The sequence below is a fragment of the Ornithodoros turicata genome, chromosome 2, assembly GCF_037126465.1.
Source record: "Ornithodoros turicata isolate Travis chromosome 2, ASM3712646v1, whole genome shotgun sequence".
Lineage (NCBI taxonomy): Eukaryota > Metazoa > Arthropoda > Arachnida > Ixodida > Argasidae > Ornithodoros > Ornithodoros turicata.
The window spans coordinates 62,673,137-62,699,631 of record NC_088202.1 but is presented as its reverse complement, the minus strand read 5'-3'; the positions used below and the strand labels follow the sequence as shown (position 1 = coordinate 62,699,631).

The 26,495-nt window shown below is 44.4% G+C and overlaps 1 protein-coding gene across 1 annotated transcript in view; it reads left to right on the top strand.

Moving 5' to 3' along the window:
• Window positions 1-26,495, top strand: part of LOC135385488 (A.superbus venom factor 1-like) — a 134,661-nt gene that overhangs the window by 103,397 nt on the left and 4,769 nt on the right. The window contains exons 34-37 of the mRNA XM_064614826.1: window positions 6,158-6,332; window positions 7,101-7,193; window positions 12,078-12,215; window positions 18,423-18,506. Coding sequence (XP_064470896.1) covers window positions 6,158-6,332; window positions 7,101-7,193; window positions 12,078-12,215; window positions 18,423-18,506 — 490 coding nt within the window. The remainder of the gene's footprint in view (window positions 1-6,157; window positions 6,333-7,100; window positions 7,194-12,077; window positions 12,216-18,422; window positions 18,507-26,495) is intronic.

Sequence of the window (26,495 nt, the reverse complement as noted above, 5' to 3'; positions counted from 1 at the left end):
ACGGCTGGCGAATGAAGGTGGGCGAGTAACAAGCGTTGAAAGTTGAAGGTGAGGTTAGGCTGTGCCCCCTTTAATAGCCTGGTGCCTGTAGTAACGTACGGTCTCACCAGCACCAAGAGTGAGCTTCACTGCATGCTGCTGTCATGGATGTGGTTCAACTCCTGTGCCGGGGAGAACAGTACCCACCGTTGCGTTAGTCCGTTCATCGGCATCGTGGCATTGTCGTCATCGCAGCTGGGGTATCGACCGCCTTGGCAGCAGCGTTGGAGCTTCTAGTGAAATCATCTGTATCTAAGTAAAGTATAGCCATGTCGATTTGGAGCACATATCCCCGGTTGCTGCAACGATGCTCATTGCAGAAACCTGTTCATAGGGCAAGAAGAGCTCGGTTCCAGTCTCCGATCGTTGCACCGAACGTGCTCACCGTCCTCAAACTCACATTCGGCTCAAACCTCCAATCAGCGGAACCATATAGTTAATGTAGAAGGACTCTAGAGAACGGACTTGGCGCGCCGTCAATGCGGTTCTCCTACCCCGGAGTATGGCCGCCCAGGTGCAGCCATCTGTTTGTCATGGACAGCGTTAGTGGACGAATTTCTACCCCCTAGCTACAGCGGAGCTGATCCGTTTGTTACCAACTCTGTGCAGTCACGTGAGATGAAAAACGGCCAGACGTGCCGATGGACGGGATAGCGGGAACGACGTCCAGTGAAGGAAGCGAAGCAAGCCGTGTTGCGTTGAGTACGTACGACCCTTTTGGGTGCGTGCAGAATTGAGTAATGCTATCTGTGTCATAAGGTAAACGTTATCATATCAAGCGCAAATTATATGTTATCTGTAAGACTGTCTGCGACACCGCCAACCCTTTGCTTTCTAGCGACACGGATGAACATGGTTACTGCCTGCGACGTGTTGAAACGGCGTTTGTGTGCTTTGCGAGCCAAATCAATAAATCGTAACTAGTGTAGGCATGTATTTACGAAGACAACAGTAATCCAAGATGATTACACACAGTTAACCGTCATCTTCATGCTGCTCTGCAAACCAACGGGAACCGGAAATGGCAAAAACGAAACCATCTGTCATTCCATACTCTGGTCTGTCGAGTTTCGTGATAATAAAGTGACGAACGAACGACAGCAGTAGGAAAATATTCACGACTTAGTTGTTTAACAAATACATATCAGATACGCACATAGTATGTCGAATTTCGATAGCAAGTGATGAATTTAGGAAAACCAGCAGGTCAAGTTTAGCAGAATGAAGCAGCCAACGGAAGGCAACACCTTCCATAACCAACGGATGGCAGCTGCCTTGTGGTAACGCTTCTTCGAGCGAGTCCGACCATCCTGACCGGATCTGTTGTTGTCGGCGGCTCAGGGCGCGGAGCCGACATTATGCCGTCAGCTGTTTTGTCGGTTCAGTGTTGAGATAAGTCGTGCGGAGACGACAACGAATGGTTTTCAGTCATCCTTCTTCTTCTTAGCTAACTGGGTTGGAGATTGAGCTTTGTGGCTACTATTACTCATTACTAGGAGGAAGCATAGCGTCGGCGGTTCTTTTGCGGATACAGCATCCAACAATCTGGTTTCTGCGTCACTCTTCGTGTTCGCCCAAGTCGACGATGTCGACTGCAGCGTTACCTCGAAAATTGTACTGTCACCCATGAGGGTGCCTTACGCACTCTTTTGAAAGTTGTCTTTTGTGTGGTCCCGTTCCCACTGCCTGTGAAAAAGTTTAGCTGCACAAGTGCAGGATTGTTCTGGCAAGTTCCGTCGTGTTGTGTTCTTGCCATGTAATAATACTGCTTATTACTAAGCGTACATGCATTTATTATTTACTGAAGTGCATTTGAGCATCGCTGATTTCTTCTCTATACCGCGTATTCATCGGTGTGCAAATTGGTATGCTGTCACCGGACGGTAAAACGTAACAAAGACGTCGTCTGCTAAGTGAGGCGTGAGGTGGTCATGTGACCTTAAAAAGCCAGCGGCACGCAACCCTGAACGCAGACGAACAAAAATACCCAGAATTCCTCAACATGGACTAGATTTTGCAAAGTGACGGGCTTAAGTGACCGTGAGGTTTGGGACCGCAACGTACAGTTGAGGGCCTCCCTCCGCTGAAAGTAGGTGAGGGAGCTTAGCGATAAGCCGCACTTACGGGAGCGGCGATTTAACTGACGAAGCTCGTTATCAAATTTCTTAATGCTCACTGAAAGAAATGCACAAAAACATGTAAATGTCATTCGAGAGTGAAGACTGCAATATTTCGCTGCTGTACACTGACGTAAAATATTGTCTTCTGAAAACGAAAACGAAGCGAACAGTACCCGTACCGCATCAGTATTTCCATTCCGAAATTTGTGGGTTTGTCCCACTTCGAGCTCGACATCAGAACTAAAAAATGGTTTTACGAGTTTTCTTTTCGTGTTTTTTCTTCTTTCTCCTTTTTTTCTTGTTTTATTAGGTTTACATTTTAGCCTGAACATCTGAACTAATGTTTTGATCCGAGATACCTCGAATCCCGAAATACCGGGATGCCGGCTGTTTTTCCACGAATCCGAGTGCTTTTTGCGAAAAATCTCGAGATTTCAAAATTTGCGGTGAATACTGCAAACCTACTGTTGGAGCACTCAGCACGCAGAACAGTGACACATTTGCGAGTTATGTAATTTCGAGTACACGTTTTGAATGACAATTCTGTGGCCTCAGCTGGCAGTCACGCACGCATATGACTTCAATTTTTGCCGGGTGCACGTAGGCAGGCTTTCATTGTTGACGCCTGTGACGCCGGACGCTGTGTGTGTTGACGCCGGAGCTTCGTGCGTTGCTTTCATCGTTTGAGGGATATATCGGCGGCGTCAAACCGCCGTTATAGAGGCCCGCACAAGTGTTGCGGTGCGAAGAAGGGAGAAAAGAAAAAGTGTTTTCGGAAGCCAGCCTTTTCCTCAACAGCGGATGTATTCACATACTGTTGCTTGGCAGGTTTTCATACTTCAGTGATTCACTTTTGGAAGTCAATCTTTGTTTCGTATACGGTGACAGCATGGAATAAATTGATGGGCGTTAAGGCTGGTTCACACTGTCACGTTTACCCTTACGTCTACGGGTTACGGGCGCTTACGGTGGGGGTTGCCATGACGACGAAGAGACGGCGCCTGCAAGATCGTTTCCGCAAGGAGTTGAAGCAACTTCAACTTTTCTCCCGCAAGCTCCGTAACCGTAAGCGCACTGGCCAATAGGATGGCACAAAAGTTCGGATGCCGCGCAAGCGTTTTGTCTCGCGCGTCTCCTTGCAAAGATGGCGGAAACATTGGATGTCTCAGAAGCTCTTATTCTCCTAGTTGAGAAGTTTCCCTGGCTATACAATAGCAAAAGAAGCGACTACAGGGATGCCACGAAAAAAGAAAACTCATGGATGACAATTAGCATAGCAGTGGGTCTGTCAGGTGCATCTTCACTCAATGAATCTGTCCGAAGTAGCGAGTTGTACGTTGCACTGTCGACGATGGCGTTAAGTTAAGAACATTAACAGTTAAGAGTTAAGAACATCGTCAAGGAATATCCGATTGTCTTCCAAAGCAGCCGGCACTGGGGTGCTGGACGCCATGCTACTCTGTGGCTCTATTTCACTTTTCTTCGGAAGGATGGCGCACTAGGAGGCGGCACCTCATTGGAAGAACGGAGCGCCGAAACGTAGTAATGCGAGCGATGGAGGAACGTAGCCGGCAACCAGATGGGTACTACGTAAGCGCAACCCGTAGCCCGTAAGCGCGAACGTGGCAGTGTGAACCAGCCTTTATGCGTGAAAATTGCGAATCAAAACAAGTCTTTAATTTGAGGAGAACATAAAGCAGGCCTTATCAGTTTTTGGATAAAAAGTGTCGAATATTAAAAACGAATGTTTTGATTAACACGCAGTGATAAAACGCCTATGAGACACACAAAAGACGCACACAGGAATCATTACTACACAAAGGCTGCCTATGTGTGCTATTTTGGTTTTAGATCAATCCCGAGATCAGCCAGTAAAATCCTGAAATCCCGGAACTATAAAAGTGACCCTCGAACCTTGAAACTCGCTATGGTACTCGACCGGTTATCGAGAGGTGCGTGGTTGAAATCCCGTCGTTGGGTGTATCCCGTTTGAAACTCTTAAAAATAACCTTTCAAGAATAAACGCGTAAGTAGCCACGGTTAATAATAAATCTCCCAAAATATATGCTTAAAGACCAACGCACAAAAATAATCGTTCAAATATCCCCGTGTAAATAAAAACGCTAATGAATCCCCGGTGAAGAATGTGTCGTTAAAAACAAATCGTTTCAGAATCCCCCCAAATCAACCATACGGTTGCTACTGTCACGTGGTATGGCCGCGAGTGAAATAGACAATCCGCGGGTGTATCCCGTTTGCAACCATTAAAAATAATCTTTCAAAAATAAACCCGTATGTACCCACTGTTAAAAATATATCTCCCAGAATATATGCTTAAAAATCAACGCACCAAAATAATCGCCGAAATATCCCCATTTAAATAAAAACGCTAAGGAATTCACGGTTAAGAATATATTGTTAAAAATAAATCGTTTCAGAATCCCCACAAATCCACCCTACAGTTGCCAGAGTCATGTGGTATGGCCCAAATCAAGGTGAACTGCAAGCAAGCGGCTTAAACTAACCTCACAGGACCAAACTAGCCTACACTATCCCAAGCTAACCGAAACCTAACCTAACCTAACATAACCTGATCTAACCCGGCGCAAATTGCAGTCAACCCGCCTCCGTGCTAGATGGTGAGGGGATTTTGAAACAGTTTATTTTTAATGGTGGATTATCAAACGGTGATCTCTAAGCGGGGATAGTAATCGGTTTATTTTAGGATATATATTTTTAACCGTGTATATTTTAAGCGGATTATCCTTGAATGTTTTATTCTTAAGCGTTTATGCTAAATGGTGGATTTCGGGGACCCCCCGAATCCACCATTAAGAATAAACCGCTTAAAAATAAAACATTCAAGAATAAATCGCTTAAAAAATACGTAGTTAAAAATATATCTCCTAAAATAAACCGCTTACTATCCCCGCTTAGACATCACCGTTTAATAATCTACCATTTAAAATAAACTGTTTCAAAATTCCCTCACCATCTAGCACAAAGGCGGATTGATTGCAATTTACGCCGGGTTAGATTAGCTTATGTTAGGTTAGTTTAGTTTGGTTTCTTTTAGTTTGGGATAGTTTAGGCTAGTTTGGTCCTGTGAGTTTAGTTTAAGCCCCTTGCTTGCAGTTCACGTTGATTTGGGCCGTACCACATGATTCTAGCAACTGTAGCGTGGATTTGGGGGGATTCTGAAACGGTATATTTTTAACGATATATTCTTAACCGTGGATTCCTTAGCGTTTTTATTTAAAAGGGGATATTTCGGCGATTATTTTTGTGCGATTTTTTTAAGCGTACATTCTGGGAGATATATTTTTAACAGTGGGTACTTACGCGTTTATTTTTGAAAGGTTATTTTTAATGGTTTCAAACGGGATACACCCGTTTATTGTAAAACAATAGTTTGTGTAAAAAGTATTGTAAAACAATAATCAATATATTTTGAAAGAGTTTTTCTTAAAGGATTTATTCTTAAAGATGTATTATTGTACCCCCCCCCCCCCCCCCCGCCGTTGTCTGGTTTCTTTGGCGACTGACTTATTTCAACTGTTGTGTATATATCGGGCAACCTGAGGCTTGCGTTGTGTTTGTCCGTTTGTATGTTCCAGCCTCCGAACAATTACTTTCTATCATGTTCGCTATGGTTGCTATGACAATATTGACAGTCGGGGACAATCGCATAGAAGCGACATGAGAAAGTTGACTTAAGTTCTGCAGTGCACCACAAAGCAGAAACGACGTTCGAGTAAGAATCCCGTACACGTGGATAACTTAATTCCACTGCTATTCATCTACTGTTAACTGTCCATCCATATCCTACTTGTGATATATTCATTTGTATACAGCCCGTTTTCATGTTCACTGTATAATAAACTATAACAATAGAACTGTTTTATTCTCGAAGTTAAAAAAATGTACCGAATGCACATTCAGCCCACCATAGCTGATCATTACCATAGAGACTGATGATGTCTTAATGCGTGTTTCAGATCCAGACTAAGGACTTTATCGACGCTTTCGAGACATCGAACCGCGCCGTCGTGTTCTACTTGAAATCCATCCCACATGACAAGGAAGTCTGTCTGCAATTCCATGTCATCAGGCAATACATCGTAGGAAATATGCAATCCAGCTACGTTCGCGTTTACTCATACTACGACGTTGGTAATTATGTTCAAGTTTATTGTATTTTTGTGTGTGGTCCACGAAGGACAGTATCTGCTACATCCCTTCACAATTTATTATGTCAAACGTGCAAATACCGCCAAAACGCGCACGCACGAACCGTCACCTGGAGTATGGGATTGCGGTGATGTATCTCGTTCAGCTACGAGCGATATGTGTAACTGGAGATGGCCATTGGTTGTTCAGTAGGGTCCTGTGTCTCCTCCTCAACTTTTTAGGGAAGGACTCAGACATGTCATTGAAGCAGCTTTTGAAAACTCGGGATAATCATCGCTCCCGTCGCAGCAGGAGCCAGGTTCTGGACCGCGTTCATCCTCCCACTACAAGCAATAATCCTGAGCGTTCGGACACGGAACTGGTAGTGCTGTATTTGGGAGCGGAAGAAATGATGGATGTGGCAGATACCAAGAAGAACAAAACGGGCGACACTCGGAAGCACATGATTCCTTGATGTTTTCCTTGGCGAGCAAATGGATGGTAACTTGCTGTTCGGCACTTGCAATGCTAGGGCCCCTTCGTGGAGCAACTTGGAAATGTTACGGAGGGGGAAGGATATAGGGTGTACGAGACGCTGGGTATATAGGTGCTTGTTTTGTTAATAGCAAGCGAGTGCATGTCATGCAATGTCTTACCATGTACTTGCATCCGTTCCTCTTTCGATGAATATGTTATTTAAAACATGTTGCAGATCTTTTCTGCTTCCTACAGGTACATGCAACCGATGACACATTTCTTCTCCTTCTTTAGAAACCGCCTGCACGCAGTTCTACGCCCCTGACTCGGCTAGCCCTTTGCTGAAGACACGGTGCGAAAATACAGGTGTCTGCCGATGCGCAGAAGGTAAGCGTTTATAATTAAGCATAAGATCTACAGTCTGATACGTCTGCAACACACATGCGAGACCAGGGGTGTAACAGGCCTCGCTCATAAGCTTCTTACAACAAAATTGAGGGCGATTAATGTAGTTAATTCGATGACAATACGCTAGCATTAGACGTTAGTCTTGCTTCTGACTGCTTCTCTTATGCTTCGTTTCTGCTTATATTTTTATATCCCTTGACTAGTATTTTGACCAGTAGAACGTCCGGAATCCATTGGAGGACGTTGCAGTTTAAACTACCACACAGACGTCATTTTTATGAGTAGAGCCCGGAACTTTATGCACGAAAACCTTCCAAAAGATGCTAGCAACTATGTGATGCAAAACGTCTAGTTATGGACAAAATATGCTGAAGTATTATGATGCCGGGAATATTGCTCCGGAAGCCTTTGCGTAGCCAGAAACTGGAAGTGATCTAAACAACGATCTACAAGCGAAAACGCACGTTCCTTATTGGAAGCTGGAATGTTCACGTTCACGCTTGTTCACTCAGGTATTGCTCATTGGTTAGTGCAGTACGACACCACAGCCGTACTCAGGTTTTCAAAAGTGCACACATAGATGCATATACATTGGATGATTGACACTTCCTGTTTTGCCAGTTAAGAAAGCCACGAGCTTTGAAAATGCGCACTCTATGTCGCTGGATGTTATTCTTGCGAATTCACTAGCTACCTAGATCATCTACGCTATGTGAAGACAGATAGCTCATCGTTTTGTTGTTCATCGTCTTCGAGAACGGCGCTCACAGACTGCAACCATTAGGGTCTGCCATCTTTATCAAGCACAAGTTGAGGCATCTACCAGAAAAGAGTTTCCAAACTCCGGCAATTTATGCAAATAGGAAAAAATTAAAGTTAGAACGACTGGCCGCTCAGTCATTTTCCACGCCAATGTCTTCTAAAGGGAACATAAGGATGTTTGTGGCATCTTTTTTCTTTTTTTTTACTCTGTGTCGCTCGACTATTTTTCAGCGCAATCGTTGCCAGTTCGACGAATGGAGGTTGCAAACCCAGCCCACAGAAGGGTAGTAGAAAAAGTGACGGTTCTTGAAATTGGGAGAGGGCTATCATAATCCCAGCGGAAGCCGCATGCGATAAGCCATGCCTGTGTTCTCTTTCTACTTCTCTTTCTACTATCCTGATGTGGGCTGTGCTTCCTACCTCCTTCCGTCAGATTGATAATTTGACGATTGCACTGAAAAATTCGTCGTGTGCAATGCTCTGGGTGTTCCGTAAAGTATCATGTTCGGCTATTTTTTTTTTCGATGGGATAGCTCCTCATTGTCCCTGTCAACAAGGGGTTTGTGTCACCCCTGTGGTGAGGACCAAATTACCGCGGCAGTGGCGTAGGTTGTCTCCCTCTTGCGATGAGACACTAAAAAATCTTCTCCAAAATGTTGCTGTTATATATCTCCTCAACATATGACAGACAGTTTTACCTTGTGAAGGTGTGCTTCGTTTCAAATTTCTGTCTTTAAAACATACTTGTTTCTGATTGTGCAGTTTTTGCACTTTCCCACGTGTATTCACCGAGCACATGAAATAAATGCAGGTAGTGCAAATATCATACTGAATATATATATATATATATATATATATATTTATATACAGGGTGTCTTTTTTTAGGCGATACAGATTTTTCATTAAAAACTATAAGGGCTATAGACATGCTGTTTTCACTTCTATCATCTCTGGGCCGGCGGACGTTCTTGGTCAAATGTTGCTCGACCATCAAATGACTAACTGCCTAAAAATCGTTAATTAACTTTCCAGTTACAAAAGATACGAAGTTGTCCCAATAAGAACATATGTTCCTTTCGGTGACCTGATATAGTAGCCGTTTTCAGAACAAAAATCACTTCGGTAGATCGTCTGCAAAAAATTCGTGAAGGAACACCATGTTTTTCTTTGTTTTGTTCATTGCGCATCTTCGGAGACCCGTCTTTCCTTCACCCCCAATGTGAGAGGGGGAAATCTACCGAGAGGGACGATCTACCGAACTGATCTTTGTTCTGAAAACGGCTACGATCTCAGGTCACCGAAAGGAACATATGTTCTCATTGGGACAACTTCGTATCTTTTATAATTAAAAAGTTAATTATCGATTTTTAGGTAATTAGTCATTTGACGGCCGAGCAACATTTGGCCAAGAACGTCCGCCGGCCCAGAGATGATAGAAGTGAAAACAGCATGTCTATAGCCCTTATGGTTTTCTTATGAAAAATCTGTATCGCCTAAAAAAAGACGCCTTGTATATAGCCTGGCCAGTGGCCACTCCGCACGTCACATTTATCGAAGAGCAGCGTGTATTACGTCACAAAGAGAATGCCAATACTGCACCTCAGTAAGATAGTGAAATCGTTGAAATACAAGAAGTTCTTTCAGGAAGGAAGTTGCCTCAGGACAGAAGCCGCCGATATTTCGAACAGAGACTGTTCTTCTTCTGGGGAAGAAGAACAGTCTCTGTTCGAAATATACCGTTCGAAATATCGGCGGCTTCTGCCCTGAGGCAACTTCCTTCCTACATCTCTACCGGTTCGCTGGATTTCTACCCATCTAAGAAGTTCTTTCAGTACCCTATCTTTCCGCAATAGAGTCTAGTCACAGCCCACCTATTCCCACATGTACACTGAGACGATCCATTCATTCTTACCATGTTTGGCGTGTTTTCAATACGGTTGTCCTAATGACAAGGAGGAGTCCCGAGGCAGGGGAAATTAACAGACAACAAATTATCAGTGGTGTTCCTACTAAATGCGATTCGTTTACCATCCATTTAAGATCATACCACACAGTTGTAAGACCTGCGCACTGCTGGACGCCTGCTGGACACCTGCTGGACACATAGACTAGGCCATTTAGACTAAAGGAGGTCTCGTTGCTAATCCTCGGTTGACGGCGGGGTTTAACCAGTAGGACTTCATGAACAACAGCCATGTTCTAGCGTCTGTAGCCCTGGAAGCAATCCGACATCATCCGTATAAGCAGCTGCTCGTAGTCAGAGGCCCCTTTCTCTGTTTGAAATCTTCTCAGTCGGGTTTCTGAAAGCTGACCACACTGTTAAGTTATACGTATAACTTAACAACACTCTTAAAACAAAGCTTCACCACATAGCACGCTGAAGGCCAACCCTTGTACAAAGTGATACCTCTATCACTCTTAATTTGTGGAAAGCGCAGGGCGTACGTCTTTTTGTGACAATTAGCATTTCTGCATAAGTGTCACAAAAAGGCGTACGGCTCCCGTTTCCAACAAGTCCGGGGAGAGAACGATGTCACTCGGGCTGATGGTTTGCTAGGAGCGTGCTATTTGGTGAAGTTCATTCTTAAGCGTGAGGATGTCATTCAATTCCTAAAATATAGGTTTTACTTCAAAAACTTACGAGACTACTGGGAATACACTCGTATAGAGATTGGCCACAAATTAAGGCAGTTTGCATACGTGTCACGTATTAATCAAGCTAATCTGCATAATTAAACTCGAAAATTGCCAAGCAAAGGGGGCATTTTTCTTCCTGAATTCGCAAGCCTATGACCATAACAGACTGTTCCAATCGATATCATGTGTCTTTTCACAACGTTTCTGTAAACAAATTGACGGCGGAAATTCAGTCTCTGTGCGAAACATGCTCAGTGAAATTTGCGTTTCCGGAACGCTTGGTTACGCCTTTATCGGGGCGAAGTGGAAAGAGCGACACAGCTTCGTTCCGATCGAGGGCCTTGTCGCGCAAGTCCTCATTATCAGAGGCTGGCGGCTGTCATCAGTGATGACAGACGCGTTGATAAAGGGGAAAGGTAATTGTGGCGTGGCTTCTTTTCTTCTTGCATAGGAGGGAGGGTATTTGCACGGAACCAACAATTCCGGAAACATAAATATCAAGGAGCGCGCTTCGCCCATCGACTGATTTTCGGTTGTGAAATTTTTGTCAGAATCTTGCGAGAAACCCCGCGATTTTTATTGGAGTAGTGTGTTATGCCCATAGCCTTCCGAATTCAGGAAGAAAAATGCATCCTTTGCTTGGCAATTTTTAGAGTTTAATTATGCAAATCAGCTTAATGAGTGCGTGATGTGAATGCAAACTGTCTCAATCTGTTGCAAAACTCTGTATGAATGTATTCCAAGTAGTTTCATATTTTTTTATGTAAAACTTTTTTTATTGAGTGACATCGTCTCGCTGAACACTTCGTATGTCTACGTACTGAAGAAGAGAGAGAAAGTAGAGTATCGAGCAAATCTTTGGTCTATATGGGGTACCCATAACGAGGCAAGACCCTGTTGCTGCTCTCTGGGAACTCCTTATAGTACCCCAGATACACGGAGAGGCACGAATGAATATTCAAACCAATCACCATTGAACATGCGCGGAGCGCCTCCAAGCATTTAACGTAACAACCTGGCAGGGGGCGTTGGATTCAATACAGGTTGAGATGTCGACACTCCACACGCTCAGTGACACTATGCGCATGTTCAGTGGTCCTTGGTTTCAATGGCCATTCAAGACCGTCCAAGTGACTCGTGTATAACACACTTTCAGCCAAGTAGTGTACAGAATGACTTCCTTTTTGTTTCCTCCGCACCGCTTTCTCTGTGTATCACAACTGATAACTGCATCATTCTGTTCCGTTGTGCGATACGGGGAAGTTCTGCCATTAAAATCTACCCTCACCGCAGCTACCTTCCCCGCAGCTGTTTCGCCGGCTATCGCGGACGTTCTTTTCTGAGATTTGTAAGGTGCGCTGATAGAAAAAAAGAAAAAAAAAACAAGGTCGCCATTAAGGCGCTCACGTAGGCAGTGTCCACGTGTATCTGTACATCAACGTGACCACGTTTTTTACGTTACAGGAGGATGCCCGTTGGAGAACCCCCTTAAGAAATTTATGGAGGATCCGCAAGCAAAGCTGGTTGGAGGTAACGGAACCATCTCACGCGATACACAGAGAGAACTTCTCAGGGAATTCGCATGCGATAAAGCGGATTTTGGTGAGTGGTCCCGTTTCTGAACATCACGCCCTCAGTCAGGGACGAAAAGAACACCGGAAAGAGAGACGAAAAGATAAAGTAACGACTATTCAAAAGGTAATCCAAGAGGACTCGCTGTTGGGCACGTTGGTGACTATACATGAAGATCGAAAACACAGCGCGAGAGTTCAAAGTTCAAGTTCACTGCGTTCGTGCAGCTTCTTTATTCGTCCATTTGTCACGCGCGAGAATACAAAAGTAGGTCCAATGTATTCAACATCAATATTTCTTGTCCAACCTCATGAAGCAGTGAGCTGACGTCAAATGCAAGTAATTATGGTGTCGGGTAACCACTACGTACTTCACCTCGTGTCTGCAAACTTTAGCCGCATTTACCTGAATACGACACAAGCGTATCGAATCGAGTTGAAACCGGAGAGAAGATGAAACGCCATCGTTTACATGGATGCGCATCCAGTCCAGACCGAAGATGGAACCTAACCGAAGATGGCTACGCCGTGTCATATCGGAAAGTTACAGGCGCACTTCGCCAACACTGTCGTTTGCTGCGTCCCGCTACCTTCGTACCGAACGTCAAAACGTCGAAAACGTATACGCTCCATTTTCAAGCGTACATCCGAATGAACTCAGCTCTACGGCTGCAAGCCCTGCTGCTTCTGTCAGTGTAGACTAACCTATATATCCAAAACGGAGCGTGGCTGAGAACTCCCTAATATCACCATTTTGTCATTCCGACTAGGAGAGTAGCACACGACGCAACTAGCCCGCAGCCGAACTCCCCTTCCCATAATCCTCTCTTCTTCCGTCGATGCGCATCGTCTGTTTACATGCACAATCTGAATGCGCATCCACCGTCTCGATCCCCCTCTGTTTAGTGGATTGACTACGATACGCTCTCCTAGCGAATTGACCCGTTTACATGGGTGGATTCGATTCGACAACTGGGTACGATACGCTTGCGTCGTATTCATGTAAACGTAGCTTCTTACCACCTTTGTCATTGCAACATACGTGTCCGAAACATTTTTCTCCGTGTAACACGGAACGGAAACGATATTTTAATGCGTTAGTATTGGAGTCCTCGCTAGGAAAGAATCGCGTCGTGGTCTGTCTGTAGCCACGGCGCGGCGCGCATGCACAATGAGTCAAGAGGAAAGGAGGGAAGGAGAGGGCGCGTGAAAAGCCCGACGTAGCGTCGGCGCGTCGGCAGTACAGCTGTGGTGGTTGGCAGGTAGAAACGTGTCTGCGTGGGGGCGCCTTGGGTTATGAAAGCTGTGCGGAGGAGCGGCGGCGAAAGCAGGCTGGGGCTGCGAGACGGCGCCGCCAAGGTGAATCGGAGGAAACCCGAAGGGCTCGTCTAGCTGTGGATGCTGCCTTGCGTTAGCGTTTTGTGTGGTTGTGTGAAGGGTTTGTAGTGTTTGTGAAGGGTCGTTGAAGGGTTGTGCAGCGTTGTGAAGGGTAGTTCCCAAAGAGTTTTCACGCTTGAATGACAACGCATTTCCGTCGGATGCACCAATGGATTGGCAATGATTTTTTGTAGTTTGTTTTAAATCTAAAATTATTTCTCGTTTCTGGGGGAGTGTGACATCACAATGCATGCAATCTGCCAATGTCGCTTTCTCTCTCCCCGCCAGGAAGCTTAATCGCTTGCACATCTAACGAATCTACGAATGAGTTGAGTTGAGTTGAACCAGTGTTCTACCCGGCACCAAAACGAAGTACCGCTACTCGCTACTGCACGAAAAAGTTGCGCAATACCAGCGTCGCTACAAATTTAAAAAAAGTAACGCGAGACCGCTACCGCTACGAAATAAAAGTAACGTAAATACTTTTCCGCTAGGAGACCCAGCATGGAATAGAATAGAAGTACAAAGAAAAATATGGAAACGTAGGGTAGCCGACCCTTCCCTACCCCAACAACACCGAATATCCTGTGGGTGTACGAATAATGTCCTAACGTCCGTGATCGGATTCGTACGTCCGATGAATACCCCTCAGATATCCAGCGCAGTTGAAGACACAATATCCGTATAACGATCAGCATGGATATCCCTGGGAATGCCAAATGCAGCACGCTGTAGTTCGTGAGTGCCGCGCACAGCCATGGTCGGCCGCAAGCGAGATTTGTCAAAAAATTACAACAAATTTGATCGTTTATCGGTCGTAGCAACATTTAGCAAGAGCTGGCATTAGTGTCTCACAATGAGCTCTCACAAAAGTGTTTATAGATTTTAAAATTCCTGCGAAAATATTAGGAAGGGAGTTGCCTCAGGACATTAGGTTTATTAGAATACTACATGTCAACTAAGGTCAGTCACACAAGGCAACAGATGGAATCGGAATCTTTGTGCCCGTGTGACTACTAATTATACGTGCTCGTATTTTGCGAACACGCCATGCTAAATATAATTCTAAAATTATACAGGAATATTTTTGGTACCCTTCTCCTACACTAGTGCTCAAATTTATTTCCAAGTTCTATGTTATGGCCTTCCGGGCACTTGATGTACTCACATAAATAAACAAACGAATAAATAAATCGCCGGCCACATAAAAGCCCAAAACAACTAGAATAACAATGTCCATGAAACATCCATCCATTGTCTGTTCACTGTGTCTGTGGATGTCCGTCGGACGTCCCTCCGGAGTCCGGACTCCTAGTTTTTCTCACTTGGACCTGTGAGCATACATGTTAGGGACGAAACACATTATCCGCAGGATATCCAAATATCCCGTTTCGGACACACATCAGATATCCATAGGACTGCCTTGGGTTGTCTGCGTAGGCAACACCTTACCGTAGGCGTCTCGTTGCCGAATGTGTCTAAAGATGCTGAGTATTTATGTTCCGTCACATACCCAGCATGCAGCATAAAGTATACCACTGCTTATAGCCAAGATATATTATTTCAGATTGATCTTGATCTGGAGATGATGCGCACTAAGACATAATTTCATGCACATAGCGCATAACTGCATTTAATAATTTTCCTGTCAATGTTTCGCATACATGACTGTGTTTCTGATATCCATGAATCACAACCTCAAACTTTTCCTTCTGCTTACTATTGACGGATTTTTGAGTTTTCCCTGTGGTCAAGTGACGCAAATGCCATCGTAAGCGACCACTCATCGAGTCGTCAATAACTGACTACCAGGTGCTAAAAAGATCAAACGAACGACATAATGTTTGCTGTCGCCAAGAAGAATAGACAGCCTCCTGAGTGTTGTTGGCATTATGCACCAAAGTTTGGGTCTCACATGAATTATGTGTTACTGTTGTTGCCTATACCCCCTGCTTCCATTCTTCCAGCCAGTGGCTCACATACTTACAGTGTAACTTATTTAATGTGAGAAAATAACTACATCCTGTTCGGCAACCAGTGTAAGCTTAAGTGATTCTAGAGCGATTCACCTCCACGGCACAAACACCTTAAAGCAAAGTCGGCAGTACGTTTGGAGTGCCAATGACTATAGCGATATACCGTTTTGTTCGCGATATTTTCGTCTTCCTGTTTCAAAAGACGTTTTGTTTATCTGCTCCGATTAATCAAGTTGCAAGACACAGTTTTAAACACATGCTATCAACACGAACGATAGTTACGATGGGACGCAGAACACATCCTTCTCAGGTATAGAAAATACGTTGACACTCGAAAGGTTTTATAGGCGAGGCTGTCTCGTATGCACTCCCGAGCCTTCGACATCGCGAAACTGTTAGGTTCTCAGTCGCTCGACAAGGCGCTTAGGGCACATGAAGATTTTCTACGTACAACTGGGCTTAAGGACATTCTATGACAATTGCTAAGTGTCTGCTGTGTGTGCGTCCAGCGATTCCTCTGCTTGTTTGACATTTTACACTCACTCGGTTGAAACTTTTAAACTACATGTTGAATTCCATCACTTTAACCCGTTCATCTGTTTGTATTTACCATTTGTAGATCCTGGGGTAGCCCCAGGTCGAACTGGGGTAGTCAGTTCAACTTTGTGGGGACTCACATCCTTATTTTTTCTTTACCACGTCACCATCACCATTACGACAGTCTTGCAACTGATTGTATGACGGAGACTAGCTTCATGCACTCTCAGAAAAAAAGGTGTAATTTTCTACCTTTTGGGGTAGAAGTATTTTGTTACAGATTCTCAGCCCTTTTTTGGGTAGAAAATGAGGGGTAGAGACAGTTCTACCCCAGAGTGTCTAGACAATTCTACCCTATCAGTGGCAAAGTTCTGCATAGCCCATATTATGCAGCGTTTCGCAAATGTGAGCTAAAAAAGTTAGATTGCGCTTAGCATATGAAAGTTAGCAAAATTGGGTGCGATCTCACATTAATCTGCCTGATAAACAAGTAACTAAAAGGAATAATGAGAAACAAAAATTCTGCTTCGCCGATATCTCGCTTTTTTCTTCTCTGTGTGTTCGACGTCTTTCATATTATGAAAAGTAGCGGTAGCGGAGAAAGAGTCCGCCGCTACCCATACTTGTAGCGGAAATACTTTTTCCGTTATCAATGTAAAATGTAGCACGATCGCTACTCCACTACTGAAAAAGTGACGAATACGGTAGCGGCGCTACTAGTAGCGCCGCTATGTACAACACTGAGTTGAACCAACAAGGGACGGAGCATTCGTCATGAAGGGCACAGATAGCCCAGGTGGACTGAGCCCTTCACATGATATGTAAAGGACGTGGATGTCTTAATGAATCCCCTGCTCCTCGTTAGCTCGTTAGACGTGTAAGCCATTAAAACCTCAGAGCTACTGTAAGTATTTCAACCTGAGACAGAAAACGAGAACGCGGAAGTGCATGGCCTTTTGGTAGGAGACAGACGCCACAGCGTACGCTATTTTAAGCGCGGTTGATTTCGAATACGAAATAAAATCAATAGCATTTCTTTCTGTAGTCAGGATTCCCACTTGCACTGGGTGACGGCAGGCTCTAACAACGGCGTGCATTTCATCAGTCGCTGCCGGTTGGTGACAGCATGGCAAACGCGCAAATATATTATATCGTGATGGCCTGGACATTTTCGCGATATTACCTGTGCTGCCTTTCGTCATGTTTCAGCCACAATTGTGTGAGAGGGAGGTAGAAAAAACGTACTGCAGTAATGCTGCGGAGATAGCGAACTTATCTCAGAGTGGAACAGACACAGAAATATTAAAGGGGGGATAAACAGGTATACAAGGTGCACGTTTTTAATGCATTGTGGTGCGCTGCCGACGGTGAGCGTTCTCCAAAAATTGTTGTCGCAAAACAAGTAAATAATGGCTTCAAACACTGCACTCTTTCGCGCTCATGCCCCGCCCTGCGATGCCTTGCCGATCAATAGCCACACCTCATTCTGACGTCGAGCACCATAAACCATTCAAAATGTCGGGCGCTCATACATTCATTGTGTTGTAATATCGGAAAGTAAGGTAAATTACAAACACATTTCCAATTGTCAACCCCAACAGAGCCAGTTCAAACCGTACGAAAAGTCTGGAATGTTTCATTTCATGTGCGCACTATATTTTCAGTGCTGTATTTCTCTGTGAGGTCACCGCGATGTTCCCGCAACCGGTTCCCTCGCGAGCCGCAGCTTGTCTCAATGAGGATCGTCATTGGCTAGGATAGCGAAATCTCCTCATCTCCACTGCCTGGAATACGGTGTAGGTATACGTTGGAACGTTGTGACGGGACTCCGTTCCAAGAAAGAAGGAGAGACTCACCCGGATTATGCTTTTTGAATGGCATTGTTTCGTGGTAAATACGCTCACTAGAAGTAAATGATTTACATATTGCGATGTCGTGAGCCACGTTATTTCATGGAGCATAATAATTGGAGAATGTTCGCCGATCTGCTTAGTGCCCCTTTAACGGTTAAGCGTCAGCACAGTGTGGCGGAAACATCTGGTCAACACCGGCAGCAGTAGTTACCTCTGCTTCTGGCAGTGGTACGTTTGCACGAGTGTTTCTACGCGCCATATGTACCGCAAGGGTAATGACAGCAAATGGATAATTTAATCTTCAGCTTCTAGTATTGACACTAATACAAGTTGTTCCCATGCATTACAACTTTGCACATGAATGGATAAATAATGTACATACTAACTAACATGTGAGTTATGCGAGTTCAAGGAACTAGCACATCATATTTATCAATGTCCCTGGCAAATCATTATACTTGTTGCTTCACTACACTACACAATGGTTTTGTGCAGTTTGGATCGGAACGATAGAGCAGCAGAAGCCGGCAGACGGATTCTTCAATATCGGCTTCCGGGTCAATCGGACTCTAAAGCAAGGTAAGACATTGTATTAAGAATAGTTATTCTGTTGCCGTACTACAGCATTTTTAAGCGAAAATGTGGTTCCGTTCATTACGTATTGAACAGGAATAGCGTCCAAACAATTATTATTACCCTGCTAATCCCGACTGTCAAAGAAGTATAAAGCTTCTCATTTTTAACACTAAAGACGGGCTGCTCAATGATGTAGCAGAATGTTTTCCCCTAGCATCCCAAAGCGTCGTTCCGCGATTATATCTGTGGGAGCAACTCTGCTCTGTTTACCTTGCTTGCGTGAGACCGATTTGACTAAGTGTTACATACCTAAAGTGAACACACGTCCCATTCTTATGCGGGACTGGTTCAGTCTTTACGGCAGTTGTCCAACTGTCCCAACAGCTTTATGTTGGGAAGGCGTCTTGCCCGGATTTGGCTGCGCCTAATGCCGAATGATAAAAGTATTCGGCTAAGCAACAGCAGGACTTTTTCTAGCACAAAACAAAGGAAGAAACGATAATGCCGAAATGGCGAACAAACAAATGCACGAAAAGACAGCAGATACGGGTGTTACGCCCCTCCCGCGAAATCCCAGCACCAGGGTTTTCGTATCAGGTATACTGTGCAATTTGGGGACGCTGACGGACGAGGACAGAAAAAACCACACAGGACAGGCATCACTCAAAACTGAAGTGTATTGTAGGTATGATATCGTGTAGGTAAGGTATAAGCAGAGCCGCAAGCAGAGCAGCAAGGTAAGGTACAAGGAGACGTAAGCACACAAACCGGTAACAGGCGACAAGTGCCGACATTCAAGAACACCACCCTACACGTGCGGAACAACGCATTGCACACCGTGCACAACAAGAGTAAGTTAACTGTTTAAGAATGCAACCTCCTTATGGGACAATGTAATAGTTAATTGTAGATAGACAATTGTCATAGATAATAGTAGATATAGGTGCTAACAAAATCAGTGGCAGACAACGAAGATGTAGGAAGTAAGTAAAGGGGGAGTTACTTATTTACTAGTGGAAAGTTAAGGGGGAAGTCAGCGTTGCGACGGTGACAGGACCTTCGTTAGGACTTAGGACAAAAGCATTAAGTCTCCTGAAGCGGCCTGAGGCTACTTAATACTTTTATCCTGACGAAGGCGGAGCTTCCGCCATAATGGAGACTTAATTGTATATTTCGCTTAGTGCACTTTAAGCAACTAGTTTACTTCATAATAAATGTTTTTTTTTTTTTCACTGAATAACCCTACTTCTCTTGTCCACGTCCCACTTCCACTTCCACCGAAATTGGCTGTGACCAAAATTCTGTCACACGCGTGCCTACTAATTTCAAGCAGCTCAGTTCTCATCGATTTTTGAAGAAACGACCTTTTGCTTGTTTCCTTTTCTGGAGCTATAAAGAGGTCTCCCAAATTTTTCGTGTTTCCCCGGAAGTCAGCTTGGTTCAGTTATACAAAAATTCGTTATCTGGGTGGAAAGGGACGGAAGGTGTCCGGATAATCGAGACATGACTCGATTATGCGGACACCTCGGGAGTCGTCCGATTTCCGTATAGCCGAACCAAGCAAACTTCTGGGGAAACCCGAAAAATTTGGGAGACGTCTCTATAGCTTCATAAAAGGAAAGAAGGAAAAGATCGTTACTTCATATATTAATGCGAAGTGAGCTGCTTGAACTTGGTAAGCACGCGTGTGACAGAACTTTGGTCACAGCCACAGCACTCGCTGCGTCACCCTGTTGTTCAAAGAATGACAATGTTTCAGAAAGTTGGTCCCGCGCACATGTTTTTGTCTTTCTGCAAATGTCTTTACCACAGGCCCAAAGTTAGGCAATGTTTTCGGACGGCCTGGACATTGACGTTCACATGTGCATTTCTTGCACCCGGTGGATACAGGACATATTTTCCGTGTATCTACCATGGTCTACCATCTCTACCAGGCACGCTATCCGAAAAAAAAAAGAAAAAATTCAGAGGTCAGCAGCGCGATTCATATTATCTGTGTTTAGAAGGACCACTTCGATCACACCTATGCTGCGTGAACTAAATTAAGACTCACTCGCACATAGGCGTAAAATACGTAAGCTGAAACTGTTCTATCGTTTTACAATAATTAGTTCAATATAAATACTGATAAAGACATTAATAGGGTGTATAGAACAGATCGAAACGGAAGGGGTGGGGCGTTGCTATTGTATTAAAAAAAACTTTATTATGTCAAGAATCGCCCGCTATTCCCGATCATGAAAGCGTATGGTGTTCTCTGACAATGCTGGCCTATACACTTGTCATAGGTTGTGTTTATCGTTTCCCAACTTCCCCAAATGAATTTCTTGTGGTATTATCCCAATACCCTGATGCGTTTCGTTCCGAGCGGACTAAGTTTGTTATTGTTGGTGATTTTAACTTACCGGGCACTGACTGGACTCAGCTAAGACATGGGAGTGGAAATATCACGAGTACTCAAATTTTGTTTGATGCTATGCTTAGCTGTGACTTGACACAAGTTGTTCGTAAACCCACCACAGGTAATTCTTTGTTAGACCTTGCTTTTATTAGTAACAGGATTAGCGGCTATGACGTCAATATTGAGCAGGGCATTTCAGAACATCTGCTGATAGCTCTCACTTGCGAAGTTCGTGGTCCCGAAACGTCTATTCCACTGTCGAAGGTACCAGTCTATCAATTTGGAAATGCTGATGATGTATCTGTACATAATGCTCTGGAGATAAGGCTTGCTGACCAGCGATGTAAATGTTTTGTGGGATGAGTTTAAGAGTATCGTATTTTATTGTTTGAGGCAATATGTACCATTGTCATGGAAGAGGATTAACCGCAGACACCCTTGGATTACTAGAGAAATACTGCATATAAAAAGACGGTTAAAACGCAGGAGGCGCAGCTCGAACACGAGGAGATCTTAAATCGATAGACTTTCGCGGCTGTTGAGACAAAAACTGTCTGATGCCAGAACAACATTCTTTTCCGTCAATTTGCCAAACTTTATGAAAGAATCACCAAATAAATTTTGGAAATCGCTCTCGCCAACTAAGGACGTAATAGACAAAATCACGATAAACGGTCAACTGGTGTCCGACCGGCAGGTCATTGCTTGCCATTTCAATTTCTACTTCCAATCAGTCTTTTCGAACCCTGATCTGTATCATTCTCAGTCTGGGTTAGGGGCAGAGTCATCAATGTCTGATGTTTCAATATCAGAGGATAGGATTTTCCAAATGTTATTAAATCTCAAAGAAAAGAAATCCACAGGGCCTGACGGCGTTTTGAACGCGTTTCTAAAAAGATATGCTCAATGGGTCTCAAAGTATCTGTGCATTATCTTTCGCTGTTCCTTTGATTCTGCAACCTTGCCCAACGATTGGTTGTGTGCAAGGGTGGTCCCCATTCATAAAGTAGGAGACAGGACGCTTTTAGAGAACTACAGGCCGATCTCACTTACCAGCACATGTTGCAAATTATTCGAACATATTCTATAAAACACATAATTTCGTTCCTGGAAACTAACGGCCTGTTTAGTAGCTTTCGACATGGTTTTCGTCAAAAGCTTTCTACTGTCACGCAACTTGTTGTCACCATCCACGACTTCGCTGCTGCGATCGACCAGAAAGGACAAATAGATGCCATTTTCTTAGACCTGGCAAGGGCATTTGATACCGTCCCTCACTCAAAACTTATTCATAAACTTAGAAGAATAAGATTATTTAACAAGATTACGAACTGGGTGTCTGCCTACTTGAGAAACCGCTGTCAATACGTTGATATATCTAACGCAAAATCCGGTGAATTGAGTGTGTTATCAGGCGTGCCGCAGGGTTCGGTATTAGGGCCCTTGCTCTTCCGTATCTATGTTAATGACATTACAGAAGTCATGGATACCAACGTACAGATAAGATTGTTTGCGGATGACTGTGTAATTTACTGCCCGATTTCTTCCCCCAGTGACGCATTGCTTTTAAATGACAACTTTACAAGGGTTGCAGAATGGTGCAACATGAGGAGAATGAGGATTAACTATAATAAGACAGTGTTCATGACTATAAGTAATAAGAGGCAGGTCACAGAGTTCACTTATCACATTAACAACAGGGTGCTTCAAAAGGTTGATGAAGTTAAATATCTGGGAGTAACGATAATGTCAAATTTAAGTTGGAATAACCACATTGAGAACATCTGCAGTTCTGCATTTAGGAAGCTCTGTTCACTCGGAAGGAGCCTAAGACGTGCTCCGCCGGATGTTAAGTTAACGGATACGCCCCATACTAGAGTACTTCGCAGTTGTATGGGATCCGTCCGCAAACAGACGCATTGACATGCTCGAAAGTGTTCAAATATCATCCGCTAGGTTCATTTACTCAAAACACAAATATTCAGACTCAGTTTCGGCATTGTTGCGACGGGCACACCTAGAGTCATTGCAGGTCAGAAGGAAAATACAGAGGTTGAAATTTTTTTACCTAATTTGTAATAACCGTCTCGGTATCGATTCCTGAACGTACCTTTTCCCACCTGCCCTTCATTCCTTCCTTATTGTCTATCTTGTGATACGTTAAATATTCTTTCTTTTGCCGAACAATAGAAGAATGGAACAGGTTGCCGTCCAATATTGCATCCGTTGATTCTGTAATAGGATTTGTTAGTACCGTTTATACGTTGCTCACATAGGCCTCGTTTTGCGTATCTTGTAATATGTTTAGCTTTCTTTTTAACGTCATTGCTAGTTGTGTATTGTTGTGCTTTATTGTACTGACACCTGCTTGGGCCCGAGTCGGGCTCGCAGTATTGCTAAATAAATAAAGTGCGCCCACGGTAGACACGTATAAACCATCCTGAAGCAGTCCAGCAGTACAGAGTTTGAATAAATGTTTTCAAGAGGTCTTTTTTTCCAGATGCTATATCTTTCTGGAACACGCTTCTTGCTCTAATAGTTCTTGAGAATTAATCTGGTTTTGAAGCTTCAGTTCCGCAATACTTTCGTGCCAAATGATTTTTTCACGAAACTCTCCTGTAACGATCCCTTTGCTGGGATCAACAGTGCGTCAAATAAGTAAATAAAATAAATAAAGCCCAATGGTAACATGTTCGTTCCCGGTAATGTAGTCCGGATAACGAGTTTTCCGGATATCTGAACTCCGGATAAGCGATGCGTTGTTCCACACGAGTGGGTTGGCGTTCTTGTCGGCACTTGTCGCCTGTTACCGGTTTGTGTGCTTATACGTCTACTTGTACATTTTCTACAATACACTTCAGTTGTGAGTGACGCCTGTCCTGTGTGGTTCCTTCTGTCCTGGTCCGTTAGCGTCCCCAAATTTCACAGTAGTATGCAGCCCAACTTTCTGCACTTCCTCATCAGGTGTAAATCCCGCGCAAATTCCCGAAACGGCGAAAGCGCTTTCGAGCACGTCGGACAAACATTAACGCGCCCTGTACGTGCCAGTACGCGCCCTGGTTGTAGTCCAGGTCTCATCTTTGCTCGATTGAGCCAGTGGAACTGCTTGACGTATTAGCTGACGAGCCATCACCATAATCAAAACCTATGTCGAAACCACAGCTCGCTTGCGTACGCTTTGTTCACCAGACAGCCCCACTGGGAATATATTGTTTCCGTTTAAAGCGACAGTCCGGAACTGCTTTCCAGACAATCTGGATAGCGCTTCATCTGCAGAGACGTCATCGTCAGTCGTTACGCGTTTCTCTCCTGCGCAGCATGGTAGCAAACAATTTCAGACAAAAACCGCTGATCAACTAATTTAGCCACCAATTCATTATAGACCAATTCATTAATTAATACGACAGCATTTGTGGGCCCACTCTTCAGAAATTACTGGTCTCCGGGCCATATGGGGCCAGGGGAACCGCAGGCGCTGACGAGTTTATGGCTCTTCCCATTTCCCCGTATGCAACTCGCTAGCGACTAGGAATGCGTAGTAAAGCATAGTACCGGGCACCTCTAATAGGTGAGGCTATCACGGCAGTTGCGGGCATTGGAATGCTACGTCATACAGGGTGTTTTGTTTTTACGCTTTAGATAATTTTTATAATAAAGCTATCAGAGCAGCACAGATGTCGTTTTTGTAATTGAGTTATCCGGCCAGGCGGACAGCCTCTCGAGGAAAGTATGCAACTACAAGATAAGTAATTACCTAAAATTCATTAATTAACTCTGTAATTATGGGATTTCGCTCAAAACCGAGATAGCAGAATGAGAGGCTATTCTCGTTGAAAGCCATTCCGCGTCTAACAAATACTGAAACACGCACGTGCGTTAAAATATCCATCCCCGAATTTCGGTATGCAAATGCGCCAACACCGGAACCGCGACTGGGCATGGGACTCCCGACAGGGAAACTCATGGAGCACGGCGCTGATTTCACGTCAGAGGGCCACGTGAGGGGCAGCGATGGAGGTGATTGGAGTAGGTCCCGATCTGCTGGCCACATAAAACGCTTTCCGGCCCAGATAAGCTTCCGTCGTCGTAGATGATGCGCTGTTGAGGAGCGCTTTTTCGGTTTTGGCTCATTTGCATACCGAAATTCAGCGATGGGTATCTCATGGCACACGCTCTTTTCTCAATTTTTAAAAGATAGAATGGTTTTCAATAAGGATTGTGTCCCGTTCATCTATCTGGCTTTTGTCCAAAATTTCCTAATTAAAGAGCTAATTAATGGATATTAGGTAATTAGTCACGTTGGAGTTGCACACTCTCTTCCAGCCCAAGGAACACAAAATATTGGGCCCATATTGGCTGGTCATGATACGGGTCCAATATGGGGCCCATATTGGCTGAAACTTGGCAATATGGGCCCCATATTGCCCAGTTTGAGCCAATATTGGGAAAATCCTGGTAATCTGGGCCCCATATTGCCCGTGTGCACCCCATATTGACTGAAAATACAGAAAATGGAACGTACCCATTTTGCGCAAATGCGCAAGCAGCTCGGCAAGATTAGATGTTGAAACGTGTGAAAGGCCCAATCCAGTACGTCGTTACATCCAACAACTTCCCGCAGATGATACACATTGTTCGAAACAGTCAACATACGTGGCAATTCCACTGTAACGTTCACTAGAACTCGACAACTCAACTTTCCAACTTGCCAATCGGTCGAGCCGACTGAGAGCGAGCGGGTCGTTTGAGCGAAATCACTGGTCCTACGACTAATGCGCATGCGCGACAGCGGGATCGGACGTTTCATAGGGGCTAAAATGTCGCTGGTTGCTGTAATGGTAACGGACTTGCTGGAGGTCAAGTAAAAAAAAACACAATGTTTGATAGGAAGGGATGGCTCTTCTGTAAAGTTAGGTGCTTTCAAGTTGCTGCAATCAGTGTGAGTTGCTCTGGCGTATGTCCGCGCCGTCACGAAAGTGTTTCTCTCCTTTGTACTCGCGGAGCGGGATGAACGTGTAGTATGTTTCTATTGTCGGGAAAAACTCACGTGACCTCTAGCGTTGGGCCAATCGTTGGACGACGGTTGAGTAGCTTTTTTGCTTTGCTTTTTTCTGTCTCCCTGGGTGACCTGTGACGCTGGCGGTGCTTTCCCTCTCTCATCTGTTCTCTACCCTCCCCCCGCTTTGGCGGTTCTGGGTGGTTGAGGATTTTCGTTCGCGTCCAGTGAAATAAATAAAATGCGGAAGCGTTGGCCGTTTCTGTTACACAAACTGCTTTATTTTTCGAGATAGATATTTCCAGATCACAAACTGCAGTTTGCTGTAGCTGTGCAAAAGACGAACATGATATGAACATTGTTTCTGAAGTTCGAATGGTATGCCGAAGCAACTTTGCATTCACTGATAGCTGATGTCTCACGTGGACGATTTCACAGTAGAACAACAGTATATTGGCCGCAAAGGCACACGCATTCAGATATCCGGCATGACAGAGAACATGTCCATATGCCTTTGCTGCTTATGTAGGCGCCTGGTTGACCCGCCACAAAGGAACTTGTGCAGCTGCTATGCCGAAAGATGATCCTCCAACCA